Raw genomic sequence first — 16054 nt, forward strand, 5'->3', positions numbered from 1 at the left:
TACAACGGCTCAAAAATCGGCTTTTTAAAAGAAAATATGGCCGATGGCCGATAGAGACAAATGTCCAAATATCGGCCCGATATATCGGCTGGCCGATATATCGGTCTACCTCTATTTAACAGTGACTTAAACCCAAATTTTGTTTCCAACCAGCATGATAGTCTAAAGTTTAAGAAAACACATAGGAAACAGTCAAAATGAGCATAATTATTTAACTCACAGAGTCTGCAGTTAGAGCATAACAAATTGGTTCACCAAGAGAAGCTAACATTAGCAGAGCTAGCACCACCAGACTTAACATTCACATTTGCTGGTGAGCTCAATTTGACCAAACCAAGCTTTGAGATGCTTTCTGTCATTTGGATTGTTGAGCACTTAGCATTATGTCAGTCGCCCATAACCTGACGTACAGTCCAACAGTGCAGCTATGTTACAGCTCAGACCCAACAGATAAGAATGATGTGGGATCTACAAAAGTGAAAGTAGTAACTTAAGATTATCTAGTCTAGTGTCATTAAGATAGTATTAATTAAAGTAAAAAAACAAAACAAAAAACTTTATTGTTCCTTTATATTCCAGTGCAGCAGCAAAGCTTTCACTGAGCTGCTACTCAATGGAAAACACAAGGGATGAGTTTTCTCTACAGTGAGCTGTTTTCAGTTGGATCAAACTAAAAATAGTTGCATCAATTTGCATGCCGGCATCATCTATCCTGAATCTGTCATGTGAAGAGAAGAGAAACAAACAGCACAGGCATGTCTGAGTAACTTACATTAAAAACATTTTTAGAAAGTCACTTTTTGAAAGTCTAAACTTACAACAAAATAAGACAGTTCTTTTGGTCAAACTCATTGTTGCAAACAATCTACTGTCCTCTCTAGCATTATTGGCACATTTACTTGCATTGTTGTAAATCAGCTTTAAAAATCCTTCCCCCTTTTTAGACCAGCTCACAAACCCCTCCCCTTCCCCTCATCTCCCCTCTCCCCTCTCCCTGTCTGTGTCCCTGTCCCTCTCTCAGTTTGACATCACAGGTGTGTTATATTTAGCCAGCAGATGGATTCTCCCATGGCAGCCTGCTTTGCTGCGCCTCTCTCCCTCAGCTCAGGCCTACCCTTGGCCTCTCAAATGAACTAGAAGCAATTCCTTGTTTACACTGTCTCTTCAGATCTGCCCAACCATCAGTTTATGACTGCATCCATTATTCATGTGTGTTTCTCTCCGCCACACACATGCTCACACATATACAGACACACTGTCCACTATTACAGCTGCTTAATGTCTTATATCCTTTCTGTTCCTGCTTGAGTCAGCGCTTAGGCACAACGGATAAAAATAAACAACTTAAAGAAATGGAATCTAATTCTCTATTTTCTTAGTATATTTATGCTGTCGTTTCTTGTTACACAGTGGTTTTAAGAGTCTGTGGTGGTGTTGGAAATCACTTTGTCATTCCCTACTCACTTTATAATGAATTGGATGTAGGGGACTATAGTCCACTCAAAAGCAAAATTTAAACAAGATTTCAGACAATTTTTCCCTCACTTGCCACTTCGCTGACTTATGGGCGGCTGGTAATTTACAGTTTTAATTTTCTTACAGGGCAAAACAGCACGGATTTCAATGATAACTAATATTATACTTTGCCTTTTTTTTACAACAACTGAATGTAATAACTAAGTTTAGTACAGGTTATCTAAAAAAAAAAAAAAAAAGAATTCCATGTGTATTGGCGCCACAACTTATGTTGTGTTTGAAAATTACAAGGGCCAGTGAATGCACCATCTGCAATTGGCAGTTAAGTAGCCAATATCTGTGTTGTGTGTTTCTCTGCTTTGGAGTTGTGAGGCGTGCTCTTTGAAAAGTTAAACAGAAAGCAAAGTGCTATTCTTTGACAGTATGTCATGTTGTTTCTTGTTATTAATGATCATTAACCATAAAACTGGACATTTCCTATGTTTGTGTCGCAATGCATAATGGTATATATTGCTTGCATAGTTAGCATCTCTCATTCTTTATTTTTCAAACTGCATTGTGGGATATGTTGAGTGGTCTATATAGGGTATGACCATGCTCACTCAGAATTTAGACAGCACTACAAAATAGTATTACGATCCAATACATTACTATTTGTTTTGCAGTGTTAGCAAACCTGAAAATAAGTTGGAAATATTTTACAGGTACTGTAAAAGTAAGCCCACTTTGATTTATTGGAAGAATGACTCTTAAGCAAATCCTTGAAATTTGGTAAAATTAAGAAAGCCATGAAGCTATATTCATCACTGAACGACTGTAATTTCCTTTAAGTTTTCCCTAGGTTTTTATTTAATTTATATCTATTTAAGTTATTACTAAATCATATGGCCCCTTTTTTATCCCTTTATGTCCATGCTGCTATTTCATTACACTTATGGTTGAAATGTTTCTTTACACATGATTGAATTCGCTCAACCTGAAATTTGTTTGTATTATTCTGCATTCATCTATGCCTTTTTTTTTATTTTTTTATTGATATAAAGTTCAATTTAAAAAAAAAGCTAGAAATATTTATCACAAAATTACTATGACATGATTTATGCATGAGGGCAGTCATAGCATACCTAGCAGCATATATCTGACAGAATCGCAAGCTAGAGGTAAGCACCTGTGCTTTAAATGTTTTGCCTGTAGCTAAAATTAGCATTGCATTCATACAGAAGTATCCTCAAAATTAAAAACTTAAATTAGGAATATTTCACGCAAAATAAGCATTTAAACATTTTTGGGGGGATCTTTTTTAAAGAAAACAACCATTTGAAGTGATTGTGCATTTCTTGCTAGCAAAACCTGTCAGCTAGTTGCTAGCAGTAGCTTTAGCTACCTGTGGCTCATAGCTGTTAGCTGTTGGCTGTAAAGATGCTGCAACATGATTCATGATTTTTAACAAATATTGAGGAAACAACTCAACACAGACACTCCTGATATGAGAGCTAACTGTAGCCCTCTTTTGATTTGTACTATTGGTGCTAACTGCTCACATAAAACATAAAGTATAAAGTAACAAACAAAAGAGCTACTAAACCAAAATACTTGCTGCTGAACAAAATCAGTGCCCCATACAAAACACCTCTTAAAATGCTGTGGTTTGTCTTCTTTTCAGTAAATATATTTCATGACATCCTTGTTTTGTGTTTTACAAGACATGATGCTGCGTTAGCTAACCTGTCACTCAGCTAGCAGTACTTGCCACAAAATGCTGTGACAGGAATGATGACTGAAGGCACTTCTGGCATGCTTGAAAAGAAATCTCCAGCGAACAGAAGCCAGGAGCAGGTAGCCTGACGCTTCTGTGAGACGTGACTTGCGTCTTACAGGAGCTCCTCTGTGATGCGGCATGTTCAAACTGTGATATATGTGGAGTGTGAGGCTAGTGGGGCCCTGTAGTCTACAGTGCCGAGCATGGACTCGCACATACTATGCCACCACAACATGCCTGGAGTGCAATCGAACAGGCACACAGCCAATCAGAGTGAAACCTTAGACATCCTTGTGCACGGTGACCCCCAGTGCACACGCACACACTTTGCTGAGTATTTGGAGCATGTGACAGGTGAGACGCATGTTGGCTACGTAGTACTGACAAAGTAAAGAGGGGTTGGTGGGTCACTGGGAGTTTAAGAGAAGATTTAGTCGTCAGGAAGCATTTTCAGTCATATTGAACTATCTACAGCTGGAATATCCCTCAGCTTACAGGAAACAGAACCACACATACAGCTCTGTGAAACGAGTTTGAACTTGTAGATGTTGTTTACATAAGGGTTTTAGGAAGTAATCCCTTAATATCTAAAGATAAGTCTGCTTTCAGTAATGCTTACTAAATGCTTGAAATTGCCCTCGTGATAGGTGCTTTAAAAGTTTGTGAGTCTGCTAACACTAAGCTGTTTAATGAGTATATAAAACATGAGTAACTGTGTTATCCACCGTGATTCTCAGATCCCCAGCAGCAGGAGCAGATAATGATCTTATGACTAAGTCAGGCTTTTTTTGGCCAGTTTATTGGCATTGTTATGGAGTCGCAATCAAATTAGGAAAATGGCAGCTGTGTCCATGCCGTATCATTATGAAATGTAATCCAATTTTGACGAGACAATCCCCTTCAAATGGACAGAGCGCTCTCTCGGGCTCATCAGAAATGGCATTGCTCTTTAACCATGCAGGAGTTGCAGAGTGGTTTGTTTTTGTGTGACAGAATTGGTGACCCGGACCTTTGGGTGGCTGCTTGTTGTTGCTCAACGCTCTTTGCTGGAATGGAATGTGTCGGCTGCAACAGCAAAAACAAACTTGCTGTAAACACAGATCTTTTTTTATCTACATCATCATTTTTGAATGTGGCGAGGTCGTTCAGATATACTGTCGGTTCGAGTGATGGGAAACAAATTTTGCTTTGTTGACATAGCACATAATCTGTTTTGATGGCTGCTTGTCAGGTGTCACAGTGAGGAGGGACACTAAAATGCTGCATGTGTGCCCTGCAGTAACGTGAGCATGCCTTCTTGGAAAGAGCAATTGGCTGCCATCAAGAGGTTTATAGTTATTGCAATTCCAGGGATTCCCTGTGGACGCCATTTGCTTGGCCTCACCCTGTGATTTTATGTGCACGCAAATTTTCGTCTGAGTCTTTGAACATGTTTCTGCGATGCACGGTAGGAGTTTGCTGCCTTGAAGGCTGGAGAACACAGCAAAATCTACTCATCCCTTTTTCTGCCAGCAGGACAGGGAAACTGAGTGCCTGCTTGTGACAAATCAGGAGTAAAGAAGTGAATGGCTGGAGAGAAACAGCTGCATGCAGTGACTGTGCCAAGCAAAGCATGTCAATGAACTGCCATGCAACTCTGCTCACTCAGTCAGACAAAACAGAGAACTTTGAAAGGCCTGCATGAGAACAACAGCCTGAGTGGCTCCACCCGCAGGAACAATTAACCCACAGAGCCGTATGTGTGCAGTGGAAGGAGGGACTGAACATGCACATTCAAACACACACGCTCCACATATGTCGGATGGATGTTATCATGATATGATCTCTGTAAATGCAGCTTTTTTCTGCCCTGAGCGTGTTATGGATGTGGATGTGCAGTTTCAGAAATACACAAGCCCTGAGCTGAACACTGAAGTTGTTGTTTCTTAAAGCTCCTGTGAAAAACTTGACAGGAAATCCAAACATACCGTTTGATTTTACATGAATCAGAACTAAATGATTATTTAATGTGGAATATGTTTTAAAAAAGCATCACACTTTAACCTCTGACACCGGAGCCTCAGAATTATTACAGGCATTAAAAATTTTAAAGTATAGATTTTTAATCTTCTTGTTGTTGGTCTTGTTTGCTTTTGCAGGTCACTGTTTGATTCCAGTCTGTTTAATAACTAGAGATAGACCAATATGGATTTTTCCAGGCAGATACCGATACCAATTATTTGTAGTCAAAGAGGCCGATTACTAATTTTTTGATGCTGATATTAATTTGCAGTCAATGTGCAAATATTGGTGTCAAAATTTTAAAACAATAAAAACTTGAACACTTCACTTCATTCAAACACCTTTAAGCATGAGTTTATTAAAAAGCTTCCAAGCTTAGCAGCATGCTTTATAAAGTGAAATGAAAACTTAAAAAAAAAAACAGCTTAAGTTTTCTACAGTAAATAAAGTTTTCCAAAATTTCAATGTAACTGTAATAACTGTAATAACTGCACTGCTGATTGGCTGTTTCCCAAGCCATGGCTCTACTTGTAACCAATCAGATGGTGCTGTGGGTGGGACAGTGCTGAGGACGGAGTAGTGACTGCAGACAGCTGAGCGGCTGCATCAGAGCCGCAACACCATAGTTTTAAATTTGTTTCTCATCGGCCGTTGGATTGAAAAAAAAGGCAGATGCCAATATGCCTCAAAATGCCAAATATCGGCCCCAATAATCGGCCCGGTCTATCCCTATTAATAACCCATCAAAAACTCCTCACAAGAGAGGATTCGTACTCACTTTGCTGAAGTTGTGAATAAATTAAATGTTCAAAATTCCCAAAATATCAACTACAGACTCGACTCCCTTCCTTGTATTTTAATACAACTGAAAAAAGTAAGTTTGTCAGTAAATTTTATTTAGAATATCACCTTCCATAGAACAGAATCACAAGGTGCACCACAAAAAAATATAGAATATAAAATAAGATCATAACAGCACAAAAATAACAAAAGCAAAAAAAATAAAAATGTTGTTAAACAGTGAAATAAACAACTAAAAAATAAACTATTTGTACAGATAGAGTCAAAGGCCTGCTTAAATAAATGCATCCTTAAAGATTTTATAAAAATGAGAGACAGAGAAAGTCTCAGCAATGCCCTGGTACCATTCACAGTAACGCTCCTCTTGGATTGGCTGATCCCTCCAGCTCCAGCGAGGTCAGAAAAACACGACCCATGTATAGAAAAAACGGATTCCTGACATTTTCCAGTACACCCCCCTGCTAGCACCTCACTGCTGTTGCTCGAAAACATCCCATTATAGTTGTCCTAAAACCAGCTGATTACATGAGGGGCTAATGAGTTAAGGTATTGCAGAGACTGTTGCACTGATGGGCATACTTGTCGATAGTCATTTGCACATTTTATGCTCTACCACAGGCGAGTACATGATCTGTCTAATAAAGCCTAGGAGTGGGGGGGAGTTTCTTGTTTATTTTCCTCAAACCAGGATTTTCTCTGGTTATTGTTTCCAGGACATTGATTCTTCTTGTTAGAGAATTAGATTTGCCCACAGCTCATAGCGTCCTCTATCCTCTTTGTGAAGTCACACATTAGGTTTGTTCTTATTCTTCCCTTGTAAACTCTTCTTATCCCTAAAGCAGGCCACATCTCTGTTTCTGTTCGATACGCTCCATTTCTTCACACAGATTATTATTTCTTTCTTGCAGGAGGCTCAGAAGGTGAACAACCCGGCCAACAATGCGGCAGCAGACAGACCGAAGGGTGCCGACGAGAAGGAGGAGGCCCCGGCCAGCGAGGTGGGATGGATGACTTCTGTCAAAGACTGGGCCGGTGTCATGATCTCCGCTCAGACGCTCACTGGCAGAGTACTGGTAGGTTTCTGCTCTTTAATAGGATATAAACATCTCAAACCTCAAATCCCAGCTGCAATCCATTAGCGCTTTTTTGACACTAATCATTCGCCCAACCCATTCGCCCACAATTAGATAAGTGCAGCAGTTTCCTCAAGCAAACAGTCTGCTACTTGCTTTCACACCCAAGCTGGCTTCAGCATTAATCCACTGTTTAATCCACTTCCATGTCCGCATTACCTCACCTGTTTTACACAGGTCCCACCGGAGACATACTGTGGGGCAATTAATTTGATCCCCACAGATGCTAGCGGATGCTCAGTCCTCCCTGAATCTCAGCTGGGTATTTGGCTGGCACTGTACGGTCTTCTTTCTGCTGCGATGACCTATGTGCGGCACGCTGTAACTCACTCCACTGAGCCTCTGCCAGCTGAACCGATGAGTGTGCGTGTGTGTATTAGTGCGTACATGTGCGCGTGCGCATGCTCGTGTGTTTGGGAGATTTATCTGCCAAGTACTGGGGTAGCATATGTGGTGTTTGTGCAGTAGGTAAGAGGCTGTCACTGTGGCTTTTCTTTTGGTATAAATTACAGTCCCTCTTCCCCCCGCTGACCCTCTCTTCTTTAGCCTCATCCCTCAGTCTGGCTTTAAAATCTTTCTGCACTCTGAGCCAAAAACTGATCTCGCAACATTGATCTGGCTTTTATATAAAAAGCTTTGATGCTATTAAGCTGCTCTCTACTTGAATTTAGTTTTCAGATTTGGAAAGAATTATTCAAACACTGGAAAAACCAACATACTCTCTTTTAGAAACAATCAAATGACTTTTTTTCATCCTAGTGCTGCACATTTAAGCATCAAACCTTCATCAGAGATTTTTTTTTACTTTTAATGGCCCTGTGAGGAGTTTCATGTTTTGTTGATTCTGGTGGCCTCTTTGGAAGTTATCAGTATTGTTTCTCTAAGATGAAAACTACATTTCCCATGAGCACCATCAACCACTGACTTAAATAGGTGCAAATCAAATAAACTGAAAATATATATTTTTTAAATTTTGAGATGAGCTGATGTATTTATTTGTAGTTACAGCCTTGGTGTCCTCATGTGTGCTTTGCTATCCCAGTTAATATAATTTACATCTGGTTTATAGCCATTCGCTCTTACCTATAGAAGCCTTGGTTTTCCGTCTAAATATTTTAACCCAGAAACCTTTTTTTTTTGCTTAATCTGCTCCAGTATCAGCCATGAGTATAGACTTTGTGTCAAAGAAAAGCACTCGAAGAAAAAAAAAAACTTCCCCCTGCTCGCTTACATAGTTTCCTCCTGCCAAACTTTCCAGCAGAATACTAAATATAGACACTTCCAGGTGAGTGTTGAACATATCGAGTCTGCTTTCTCTCCCAGAAATTCAGATTCAAACACAGGCCCTGAAATTCAGCTTAAAGAAATATTCAATCTTATTGCTGATAATCTCATTTTGTTATGGAGGTCAAGAAGAGGCAATTGTGTCCTAGTAGGAGCATCATACAATTAGTGTTGTGTCAATAGTTTGCCTCCAATACACCAGATACGTCTGCAGTCTGGCTCAGCTATGTTGCGTGTTCAGTCCGGTAAGAGGTATAGGGCTGCAACTAACAATTGTTTTTAATGTAGACTAATCTATTGGTTATTTTTTCGATTAGTTGATCAATCACAATTATTTTGTGTTTCAACCTAATTTGGCCTTTAAAATGCACAGACCTTTAAAATTCAGCCTGTGTGTTGCATTATCACTTCATTTACCCAGAGTTAGGTTCTCACCTCTGATTGGTCAGCCCTGTTTCTATAATTCATGATGACATAAAAATATAAGTACAATACAAAAAAACAAACTGAAAGAAGCAGGTAACAAGGGAATTAAGTTGTTTTTCGCAGTGTTGGTTGGCAAGACCGCTTATTAGTGTCTTTGGGCTTATTTCCTAATGTTTAGTTACTTATTGGGGCTTGCTTTCCTCTCTGTATGATCCCACCTGACTCAACACGTTGTCCTAGCTCTTCATCACAAGGCATTTGGTTTCATTTCTCTACATGCGCTACTTTCACTTCGCTCATGCGGACTCCGTCCCTCCTCCTCCCCTCTGACTAATACCAGTGCAGTGTGAGCTTGAGAGTGGGAGCTCCATCGGATAATCGTCCTCTCTTTAAAAAGTTTGGGGAGTTTTGACACTAGTTTGTGACTGAGATCCTAAAAAAACTGTTTGAAAAGGAGAGCGAAGTTGACTCTCTAAACCACATTATCAGACCGTAAACACCGGGAGCTGTTAGGCTGTCCAAGCCAGAGATGCAGAGCCTCCGTCCGGCAGTGCTGTTGGGGCGCAGAGATATTTCCTCATCAATAGATAGATAGATAGATAGATAAAATACTTTATTCATCCCTGAAAGGAAAACCATGTAGTATTCCTCATGTATGAACATGTAAGATCTTTTCTCAGAAAAGCATCTGTTAGCATGGCGCCTCATGCAATGAACTGAAGTTATAGATGAGCATTACCCCCTGGTATTTAATTTCACCATATGACAACAACAATAAAAACAATAATGCGAAGTGTCGACTGTTGAAATTTACGTCAATTAATTTTTTATAGTCGACGAGTCGATTATGTCGACTAATCGTTGCAGCCCTAAAGCGGTGTGACTGGTAGACAGCTGGAGTCACAAGACCAAAAAGTTTCCGCACTTCCCACTCCATTGATAAGTCTCTCTTCATTCATGTTGGACTGTAAAACCTCAAACCTGTTGATAACTGCTCTGACTCTCGTGGTCAAGCTACGTATGATCTGAATTTGACACGGATTGTTTGATTGCGTCCGGACTAGTCTTGCAGCTGGACTGCAACAGAGTAGATTCAGTGTAAGTCTACAGATTGACTTAAATGGAAACATATCGGAGCTGCGATGGAGCTGAGACGAACATCTGGTGTATCTCAGCCGTAGAGATGACAAACCGATTTAAAGCCTAGAATTTCTTCTATTGTTTAGATTTTCACATTTACATAAGTTATCGTTATTCACTGATGATCTCAAGGACAAATTCTTAAGTTACTTTTTGTAATCCATCAGTGAAATTAAAAACAGCCTGTTCATTAGCATCTGTCATGTGCTCCTCCTCTTAACTTAGCAAGATGTTGTCATTTAGCTCTACTGTGCAGCAGACAGTCAGCTATCAGCATGCTGCTCTAGCCTCCTCCTATCGCACAACACATAACCAGGAAACTAATCAGCATGTAAACACAGCCTGTTTCTGCTTCAGCAGCTCCTCAACAGCAGCTTTAAGTTGAAACAGTCTGAGAAATAGAGCGTACAGATTGTGCCTGAAGATGCACTGACAGAGTTTACAGGGTTATGCATTGTGTAAGTGAATCCATCACCCTTAAGGATGTGAAATTGAAATGAAAACAATCTTTTTGTTCTATTCTTAGTCCTGCCTTGTCTAGCCTTCCCTTTAGAGTCTTAACTTGCATCAGAGTTTTATCAGCAGTGTTTGTGCTGCACAGACATCCTCTGTGCATCTGCGCTCTGAATGAAGCTGCAGTGGGAGTTCAGAGCTGGATGGATCCAAACTAAAATACCAACACTGTCATTGTTAATGTTTGCAGGAATGTGACAGTTTCTTCATGGCCTGGTGAGAATAGCTGGGAGTTAAGACAGAATCAGGGCCTTTCATGGTGAAGGAGATGAGGGATTCTGAAGAGAACTGTCAATTTACGAAATGAGTCCTCTTTCATCAGTTCCCCACTCACACAGCTCAGCTGGCACGGACACAGCTCCCTCTCGCTTTCATCTTCTGCTCTGACTGAGCGCTCCTAATCTGCCCTGTATGTACGCATATATATGTGTGTATGTTTAAAGAAGAGAGTCAGACACACCAGAGAGAGACAGACAGGCACATGGAAAGTGAAACAGACAGGGAGAAATAAATACACCGGTTGATTTAAACAGAGTTTTGAGGTGGAGAGATATCCCGGTGTATCACCTACTGTGATTTGTGCTACTTCTGGTGGGGTTGATAATTGTGCCCAGCAGGCTGTGTTTGCTTACGTGCTCAGTCTAATGATATGCAGCACAATATGTACTGATGAGCGCTCGGTGGAGGTGAATGAGCATCTCCTCATGTGGGTGGAATGTGTACATTTGTGGATGCTTGTTTGCTAGTATCTCTTTGCATAAACAGCATGTGCATGTTAGCTTCTTAATCCAGGTATCTTTTCAAGTATGTGCAAAGAAATATGTATGCATGCATATGTGTGTGTGTGTTTGTGTGTGTGTGGGTGATTTTTTTAGGACTCTTGCTCACCCATCTCTGCAGATCAAAATTGCAGAGAGTATCCGTGTACACAGAACCTGGCCGGTAACCATAGCAACTGCTGTGTAGTGGCGCTCAGTCATCTGACATTAGGGGGGTGTCTGCCTGGGCAGAGCAGAGCAGAAATAACACGCAAGCACACACACACACACACACACACACACATACACATACACTACAGGTGAGATTAAAGCTCGATGCAGGCTCCTTTCTATTCAGGTGGAAAAGCTGGAGCCGAAGCAGATTGAGACAGATAGCCTCTGATAGGCAGGGAGGCAGAGCCCTCCATCCCCGTTCATTTGTCTATCTTGATGACTTCACCGCCAGAGAAAGATCAAGTGCACCCCCAGGCTTATTGAATAGCCAGACAAATCTAAATCCACCCAGAGCAGCAGCTTGGCCCAGGAGTCCCCCATAATTTTTGCCCACCATGAGCTAAATTACCCACTGCTTTGTTAGCAGTGCCTGGTGTCAGCTTGCCAAACAATTGACTGTATGCAAAAATGGACGACTTGTCATTATCTCTCTTAGTGGACAAAAGGGATGCCAAAATACCCCCAGCATTAGATATTGACATACAGCACTGGTGGTGTAATTGGACGTAGAGTCTATGTTCTGTGATGGGTTTAGCTGTATAGATGCCCTGGCTGAAACACCTTGACCTAGTGGTTTTCAAAGTGGGGGCCAAGGAGCTCAAGGGGGCCCTCAGAAAATTGGAGGGCAGGGAAAAATAGAATCAATTTATTTATTTATTTATTTATTTTCATTAAAATTTATATTTGTTTTAATTTTTTTTCCTTCCTTTTTTTCACATAGAATGGAATAGAATAGAATAGAATATTCTTTTATTGATTCCCCAAGGGGGTAATTTTTTGCCACTGCAGCTCACAGAAAAAGTAGATAATGCATTATTATTATTATTATTATTATTATTATTATTATTATTATTATTATTATTATTATTGATAATAATAATAATAATAATAATAATAATAATAATAATAATAATAATAATAATAATAATATGAATAATAATATGAATAATTTGAAATTAGAAAATGTAAAGAAATATTGAAAAGTAGCAAAACAATATTTACATATTTACATAGGAACAAGATAATTACAAAGATCAGCACTTAACAATGAATAGTGAGTACTACAAGAGCCTGTTTTTTTAATACTGGATGGCATAGGGTGTGAGTTCAAGTTTGTGTGTTATAAAGTCCTATTGCAGTTGGAAGGATTGACCCAAGGTAGCGCTCTGTCTTGCAGGGTGTAACCATTGTCCTAACACAAAATGTAAAGTGATGTGTTCACGTTTGTGATTATATCTATTGCGTGGCAGCTGCAACTTTAGCATGACAATGTCATGATCTGTGTCAGCATAGCAGTTTGCACCCAATTATTAGGCTATCTAAAAACCTGAACTGAACTTTGAGCCTCTTCCCCTGTCTACCTACTGGCTACATGTAAGAAAGGAGTATCAGTATACCTTTGCTGACAGTGCCCTGAAATGTCTCCTCCCTTTTGCAACTACCTACTTGTGTGAGTCTGGCTTTGGTTAGTTAGACTTAAAAATGCATTCCTAAAGTTGACATTTCTTTAGATATTTTGTTTTGCTTTGTTTCCAAAGCCAGAAGCAAATGCTGTCCGGGGGGCCTTGGCAAAGTAATGTTTGGGAACCCTTGCTTCAACCTATTGATTAAACAGCAAAGTTGGGTGGTAGTGTGATTTCAGCATCTGCAGTCCAATGGGCAAGACACCAAATGCTCCACTGCTTCTGGTGGCATAGCCAGTTACCTTAAATATGACGAACTGGTTTCATTTTAAAAGCACCAATTCCAAATTTCTAAGATTTGTGGATTTAACAAGTCATAGAAATATTGGTTCCACTCTCAGTTAACAACAGCGACATGTAGTTGAGAGCCCTTGAGCATGGGATTAGCATCCTAGCTATTCAACCATAGTCAATTTACCATCACAGTACACTCCATTTAAAAGCGTTAAATAAATAAATAGCAACATTTTTCAGAACATTTAACTCCAAGACATATTTTTTTATGATCAGAACAGAGTTTAATGACAGTAATCATACTGCAGGATGCTTAGGTTGATGTGTGGTTTAGTCACAGAGCCTGACCCATGTCCCATCTGTTTGCATGGGAGAGGCAGGAAAGGCAAGGCTCTCAATACTTTAGTTTCATTTTTTATGGAACTCATCCATCTTTTCCTGCCATCTATGCTATGCCTCACTGGGTGGGATTACTATCTTTCAAAGAACAAAGCCTGTTACGCTGACTGATGCCACTTTGCCAAACAGCTTTTCTCTGATGGGAAAGGAATTAAATGAACCTGCATAACCATTAAGACCATACATGTGCTGCATCTGGCCATTAAAGGAGTCCCATCACAGAGCCAAAGGCTATCGGAGCAGAAAGCTATTATGGCTCGCGTCATTGCTCAGACCACGTAATGACAGTAAACAAAGAGCAGCAGGTGCACACAGCCACATATATGTGTGTGTACGTGAGGGCTGATGAGTACATCATTCTGCTTTATGTGCTTTCCAGAGACAAAGGTGCTGATAATATGTTGTTTCTCCAGACTGGTCGTATGTCAAACTCTCCCGTCTTTGTTTGATCATGGCCTCTGTAACCGACATGCATGAGCCTCCATCACAAACACACACACATAGCACGCACACACGGGGCTATATATCCAATTTCGATTAGGCCTTGTGTCACCTTGTGTGCCTTATAAAACACCACGGGGAAATGATTGATGCTGGTATGAGCCAGCGTTGCTCCTCTGTGTGGGTCTTCAGCTTTTTGTTTCACCCATCACCTTTACAATATCAGATGATCAAATATTTATCACTTCATTCTCACATAATCAGCACCCAGTGTACTCTTCAGTTGACACAGCTCAGGGTCAGAGGGAAAGACATGAGAGGTTATGAACTTAAATATAATCGAACACGATGCACTGCTGGTAATGTAGTCATCAAAAAGTCGCAGTGGTGGCTTTAATACAAAAGGTTATTACTCAGACGGAATATAAATACTACAGCAAAAAAAAGGAAAAAAGAAATTGGATCTGGTTGAGTTAAGGTACTGAAGGACATGTCTATCAGTGTTTTGATGCAGAGCTGGCTTCATATAGTTTTCAATTATACAGAGTACTGCTTATATATTTAAAATAGAATAGAATTGTAAAATCAAAATATTTAAACAAATAACACACCCTGAACTCGCCTCAAGGAAAAACCGAAACAAAAAATCAGAAAATTAAGACAGGGAACATCTTGTCCTTTCGTATCTGTTTCTAAACTTTAGGCATCACTTTCCTGTGGCTTTTCTGTGTCATACATGCCCCAGTCCTACTAACAGCAAAGTTGCCCTACATTGGGAAAAAACTGAAGTCTTATCAAGTGTTTTTGTCTTATTTTGAGTAGAAAATGTCTTTTCAGACTAAATATGAGCCAGATTCACCTGACTAGTCCAGAAACATTTCTTTTTTCACTTTATTTAAAGACAAAAATGAGGTCTGAGTTAGTTTTAACAATTAAAAAAAATCAGTCAATGGAACAAGAGAAAAGTTACTTGTATTAAAGCATTATTCTAGTTACAAGCAAATTTTTCTTGTCCTCATTTTTGTCTTTGAACAACTCAAACAAGACATTTTCCTGGACGGGTCGGGTGAATATGTCTCATATCAAGTATGACAAGACATCTTTTCCATAAAATAAGACTATAACAATTGATGAGATTTCAGTTTTTTGCAGTGTAAAATATGCCAAAGTTGACTTTAAAAATCTTGGATAACTAAATTATTAGATCAAAATAAACTGTGTTTGAAATGTTAAGAGTAGAAAACACAGATTGTTATGTGAAAGTTCAGGGAATAAAAATAGCTGGGAGTATTTTTCTTGTTATCCTTACTTCCAGCAAAACAAGTCACACTGCAAAAAGTTGAAATCTAATCAAGTGTTTTTGTCTTATTTTAAGTAAAAATTGTTTTGTTTTACTTGATATGAGCCACATTCAACTTGTTAGTCCAGAAAAATGTCTCATTTTAATTATTTAAAGACAAAAATAAGGTCTGAATTGCTTGTAATAAGTCAAAAAATCTGCCAATGGAACAAGAAAATTATGCTTGAAAAAAGAATAGTGTCTTAATACAACTTTTTTTTTCACTTGATACAAGCAATCAAGACCTCATTTATGTCTTTAAACAACCTGAAACAAGACATTTTTCTTGACTGGTCAGGTGAATGTGGCTCATATTAAGTCTCAAAACACATTTTTACTGTAAATAAGACAAAAAACAATTGATAAGATTTCAGTTTTTGCAGAGCATCCAATAAAAATCTGAAGAAACACCTCTTCATAGGCACTTCTTTTGTCCAGATTAAAAGGTTGGGGGCTATTGTCCTTATTTTAGTGGCCTCTGACATGTGTGACCCCCATGGCCAAGATCCCTTGCTGCATGTCTTCCCCCGCTCTCAATGCGTATACTTTCACAGTTTCAGTGGAGGATAACGTGATTGCAAAATGAAAAGGTGCCACAAGCAATCTGAAGAAAAAAGAAGTACTGGAATTACCACTCACTCAGTCCAATCAGT

At 39.4% G+C, this 16054-nt stretch overlaps 1 protein-coding gene across 20 annotated transcripts in view; it reads left to right on the forward strand.

The window, feature by feature from the left end:
• Positions 1-16054, forward strand: part of kcnma1a (potassium large conductance calcium-activated channel, subfamily M, alpha member 1a) — a 220216-nt gene that overhangs the window by 59496 nt on the left and 144666 nt on the right. For all 20 annotated transcript variants that reach the window (XM_074675289.1, XM_074675293.1, XM_074675296.1 and 17 more), the window contains exon 2: positions 6946-7110. In XM_074675289.1, the coding sequence (XP_074531390.1) occupies positions 6946-7110 (165 nt within the window). The remainder of the gene's footprint in view (positions 1-6945; positions 7111-16054) is intronic.

The sequence above is a fragment of the Halichoeres trimaculatus genome, unplaced genomic scaffold (genome assembly GCF_033239565.1).
Source record: "Halichoeres trimaculatus isolate MK-OKI-2021-1 unplaced genomic scaffold, fHalTri1.1 fHalTri1_scaffold_8, whole genome shotgun sequence".
NCBI lineage: Eukaryota > Metazoa > Chordata > Actinopteri > Labriformes > Labridae > Halichoeres > Halichoeres trimaculatus.